This window comes from Myripristis murdjan, chromosome 12 (genome assembly GCF_902150065.1).
Source record: "Myripristis murdjan chromosome 12, fMyrMur1.1, whole genome shotgun sequence".
NCBI lineage: Eukaryota > Metazoa > Chordata > Actinopteri > Holocentriformes > Holocentridae > Myripristis > Myripristis murdjan.
Genome location: NC_043991.1, coordinates 31,070,302 through 31,075,857, shown reverse-complemented (window position 1 = coordinate 31,075,857; position 5,556 = coordinate 31,070,302). Strand labels below are relative to the sequence as shown.

The 5,556-nt window shown below is 38.4% G+C and overlaps 1 protein-coding gene across 1 annotated transcript; it reads left to right on the top strand.

Annotated features, from left to right (window-relative positions):
• Positions 1–467: 467 nt before the first annotated feature.
• Positions 468–1,189, top strand: uqcr10 (ubiquinol-cytochrome c reductase, complex III subunit X). Its single transcript, XM_030066100.1, has 2 exons — positions 468–641; positions 850–1,189. The coding sequence occupies exons 1-2, from the start codon at positions 501–503 to the stop codon at positions 898–900; spliced, it is 192 nt and encodes a 63-aa protein (XP_029921960.1). The 5' UTR covers positions 468–500; the 3' UTR covers positions 901–1,189.
• Positions 1,190–5,556: the final 4,367 nt, after the last annotated feature.

The window sequence follows — 5,556 nt, the reverse complement described above, 5'->3', positions numbered from 1 at the left end:
AAATGAATACTATCAATTTATTTGAACGTTCAAAAATGTATTGCTGTGTTTGCTGTGTGTATTTGCTGTATTGCAAAATTTCCATTTGGAAGTCACTGTGGTAGACATTTACACACTGTTCTCACATGCTACCAAACATTAAACTTGTTTTTAAGGGGGGAAAATTAATATGACTGTAAACATACCCACCTATTCGATCTGTGCCATCCTCCTCTCATGTTCCTATGTAACTTTGAGAACTCCCAGTCAGATGGTAGACAGCGCCACCCTACGGTTGAATTTACCTGCACGCTGCCCTGTTGGGTTTGTCAAATCCTCTTTAAGCGTGAGCGGAAATCTGCAGGTCGGGCCAAAAATGTCAGACTCTGAATCCCCATGGGTCAGTAAAGCTAATTTCAGAGAAGGTTTTCACATTAACAGAAACTTACGCCGGAAGTGATTTTTTTCCCCCTCTTCTCATCAGTCACGCTCCTTCCGGTCTGGCGCACTATTCCGTCGTCATGGCGCTGGCAAAGTCTGTCTACAATCTGCTCTTCAGGAGAACGTCAACGTTCGCTATAACCATCATGGTTGGAGCAGTCTTCTTTGAACGGATGTTTGACCAAGGAGGCGATGCTATTTTCGAGCAGATGAACCGGGGGGTAAGTGGATCTCCGGGCAGGTTAGCGCCTGTTTCAGCCTGACCTTGCAAGCAGAGGACGTAGTAGCTTTAGCTAACGTTAGCTAGCCTGCTTGCTAGTGTGTGCTAGCGGGTCCTGTTAGCTTGTCTGTGTGCTTTAACCTGTCCTGTGTGCCGATGTCTGGCTACTGTTTCATGTAACGTGACCGACTGTGTGTGATTGTTTCCAGAAACTGTGGAAGCACATCAAACACAACTACGAGAACAAGGACGAGGAGTAGGGCGCGGCCTCAGGTCCTGGCAGATATGAAATGATTCCCACACTTCATGTTCCATTCTTCATGGACTCCACACCTGAGTGTCGACCAACACTGGACATTGTTCTGAGAGTCAAGCCAAGGCTGGCTGCGGGCTACCAGAAATCCTGTGGGAATTAAAGACTGGTCACAGCATGGAGATGGAGTATTCGTCCCTGTCAACTTGTCCTCTTCCCTGTCATTGCCTGCGATGTCCTCCTTTCCCTTGCAACCTGTACATGACTCATTAAATTAAACAAACGTGTTAATGTCATTCAGAGCTCACATTGTTTTAATTTATAGTTGCACACATATCATACATACCAACATTGCTGGTTTTGTAACAATGCCAATATTTTTTCCAGCCCATTTGTATGGTCTTTTCCACTAGGACTGCACAAAACGGACAAAATACCTCAATTTTATTGCCAAATATCTCGATAGCGATGTGGCCGTGGGTTCTCACTTATTTGAAATTTAAACTGCAGCCACAGAACAAATTGAACGTTCTAATACCTAAATGGATATAGAAGTTACTCAAAGTATTGTAATGATCAGAAGATTTTAATAATCAAATATGCCACTACATCTGCTTTGACACTATGCATCAACAATATTTTAAGTGTAACAACAGTGAAAAGTGTTCTTCATAACAGCATCATTATACCAACTGCATGTAGAGAATGCAGTCACTTGACAGAACAGGCCAATCAGTGTCCTAACCCTACATTTGATATTGTCCATATTGTTGCCTTTTGAGATATTAATATTATACATGTTCATATGTTGATAATATATCATTCAGCTCTATTTTCTACTATTTGGGGTTTTTTCTTCTGTGGTGAAATGCCTGTTCAAAACCATGCACTGTAAACACATTAATCATTACTTATTATTGAAATGGAATAACCAAATTAATATCAAAAATTGGTAAAGACACAGCAGGACATGTTTCTGTTTTGTGCCACAATTGCTCTGCACACACACACCTACTTTTCTAACTGCATGTCTGTTTAAATACAGGATGAGTAATTGCATCCTATTCATGTCAGCTGCTGTGGTCTAAAGTTTGACCTATGACAACACATATTCTACCTTACTGTCAAGTGTTGGCCTGTCATAGTGGCAATATTAAACAAAAATTAAATCATGTTGCAATATCAATCAATCAGTCATTATATAGTGTCCAACACAACAGAAGTTATCTCATAACGCTTTACAGGTAGAGCAGGTAAAGACCACGCACTACAAATTACTTGCCACTGTTGCCACTTGGCGACAGTGGCAAGGTAAAACTCCCCTTTAACAGGAAGAACCCTCAGGTAGAACCAGACTCAGGGTGGGCGGTCATCTATCTCTACCGGTTGGGTGGGGAGGGGCTAGAGAGAGACAAAGAGACAGAGACAGGGAGATAAGGACAGACTGGGACAAATGACAACAATAGAACAACAATATCCTGACAGGTAATCTATATGGTAGTGACACGCAGCATCCAGCCTTCTCGTCTGCAGCTGGATGACCTTCCAAGATGAGCACGACAGTATGACGTACAAGACACAGAAAGCACAACGAAAGCAAAAGGGGCGGAGGACTCTGGAACAATAACATGCACTGAGTAGAAATATTGGTAAAGCATGCAGTAAAGTCATTTTTAGCGCTTTCATTCTTCCCTGATTCATGGGTTAGAGAAACGCTTGGACATGTTAAAAAACAACTTTAAAGCCATGATCTGAGCATTAATAAGTGAATACTCACAGTGAGCGGTTTCCAGCTGAACAATAATAAAATACCTTCGGGGATGTGTTTCATGTGAGGCTGTCTTGTAACATCAGAGGTCTGGAAGAAACTTACCTTGACCTGCAGGTGGGGCAAGCGGCCATCATTTCCTCATCAAGTCTTAAAATGCACACCAATGGATGCAAACTTTGCATCCATTAAAATAAAGCCTACAATTGTACCTTTAGTGCCTTGTTATGGGACTGCACCTCAGCACCCTCTGAGGTGCAGCTTTTTTACCCTTGACATTAGGAGCTTATTTGTTCCCTTGTGGTTTGTAGCTTATAGAGCACAGTCTAGTTCTTATATTATAGCTACAATATTGATTGGATCATTATATTGCCTTTTTTTCATATCCACAAATCTACAAAACTTATTTGATCTCAAGGCTACTCAACCATAGCCTACAAGTTAAAATCTACCTTAAATTTATATTTTGCCAAATTGTTTTATTTAGGTATGTATTTATATATTTATTCATTCATTCATTGTATTTGGCCTAATAAACACAGTCTTCTGAGACTGAATCTTAATATTTAGAGGAAACGGTACGTATATGTACCTTGTACTGCTTGGGAACATTCATACAGTGCATTCAGAAAGTATTCAGACCCCCTTCACTTTTTTCACTTTTGTTATGTTGCAGCCTGATGTTATAATCATTTAAATTCATTTTTTCCCTCAGTAATCTAAACTCAATACCCTATAATAGCAAAGTGAAAACAATTCTGTTTTCTGTATATGTTCACTGTATATGTTCCTTTTTGGCTCTGAGAAAATTTCACATCATTACCTTGAGGTCCAATAATTATCCTAAGGGGGAACACCTGTGTAGATTGTACCGTGGAGGACAGAAATGGACTCCTACTGTACCCCTTTTTCTGACAGTGTACACGAAGTTGGAGGACACATGCCATACCTCTTCAAAAGGTGCTATTATTTAGATATTGAGCAGTATAAGTCTATGAGAATGGTATCATACCCTTAAAAATTATGACAAAGACAAGTGGTTCCATCTCTTAAATAAATGTGCACCACAAATGTCTGCAGAAAAACTGTCAACAGTCCAGAGATGTCTGTTTGCTTTGAGATGCGTGTAGCAGGGCCTGGAGGCATAAATTCAAGTGTAGGCCCTCCTATGTGAACCAATGCCAAACCATTGGTTTTCAAAATGCCTCTTCACTAGTGCTGACTGATGTGAAATTTTCTGTTGCAAGAGATTTGTGCATTGCCTGTTATGGATGGAGCAGCAAGTTGTGCATAAAAGTTGAAATTTCAAATAATGAACAGCAACACTGTCTTTTTTGTGTTGCAAGGGACAATCTGGAAATAATTTCAAAGTCATTGCACACCCCTGCAAGAGCCCCTTTATATAAGCACAACTAATCCACTTGAACAAATGAGGAGAGATTATGCTCACATTTTGTTGTGTCGCATTGTTCATTCCTTAATGTTTTATGTATTTGTCCTCCTCAGTAAATAATAATTCAGATTCACATAAATATAAGCTGTATACACATTATGGAGGACTTATGCCTTCATGTGGCTATTTCCTCCCCTGTGCCTGCCAGATTAGACAAATGATGCATATTGCCTTTTGACAGAATAAGTGCTTTCTAGGCGGATACAAAAAGTAATCATAATATTCATCCATTTCTTTTAATCCATGATCCTGTTTCCCGTCTCTATACACTGGTGGCTGGTATGTGTATTGTATATACATCTATATACAATACACGTACCAGCAGAAGAGTATAGAATGATGAGGTCTTTACATTACATTTTATTGTCCTTTATATTAAAATCAGGCAAACATTATTATACATGCATATGTTAAAAAAAGTTTGTGTGTATGCAAACAAATTTTATAAAATGACTGGCCTGGCTACACAAAAGTGAAATCATAATAAAATATATTCACAGTATATAGCACTTTTCCAAGTAACCATTTCAAAGTGATTTGAATAACATATGCAAATTAATGCAATAATGAATAAATACAATAATGCATAAAAGAAAAAACAAAGACAAAGTTAAAAAAAAAAAAAAAACAGGCTAGCAAAATTACATCAGGAAAAAAACTGCCTCACAGATTGCTTTTTAATGTAGCATCTGCATAACACTAAAAATTACCGAATTATAAAGCACCTAATAATTTACACTAAACTGTCAACAATAAATTGAAAAGAGTCTTCATTTATTAAAATATCTTTTCTCATTCTGAACTATGTAGCTGAAGGAACCACCCACCAACCCCCTTATACTATAATTGGCAGACACTGAAGAGTCAAATATAACCTCATAAATCTTCATAATGAATGACCTTATAGAAATACTCCACCAGTCCCTTCACTGAAGACAATAAACACAATCTATGAGATGAAAGCACAAATTAAATATTTTTTTGTCTTTGCTTATGTTTGAACCTATTTATGAAAACATATCCATTCCTTTTGTTCATTGTGCATATTCTGGCTTAACTGAAAATGCAGAAAAATCAAACTCCTCCATGAGTTCAAAATTACATCTCTATATTACTGCAAGGTTACAATCACAGCGTTATTTACCTCACTGAGCTGGCAGTGAACAGGGAGAAATGGAGTGTTCACATGCCATTTGACATATCTGATCTTTTGAGACAAAGATGCAACGGCGATTGCATTGTGTTTGAATATAAAACAGTGAATACACATTGGTGAAGATGCAAAAATAGACATTGGTGCTGGGGATAGATATTTGGAATAATCACCAAAAGGATGTCATGTGAGTGGAACATGAATGAGGACTGATCAGTGTTGTGGAATAGTTAGTTTCACCCCACAATCTCATTTATTTAAACAAATGAATCTGATGCATCCTTGCGGC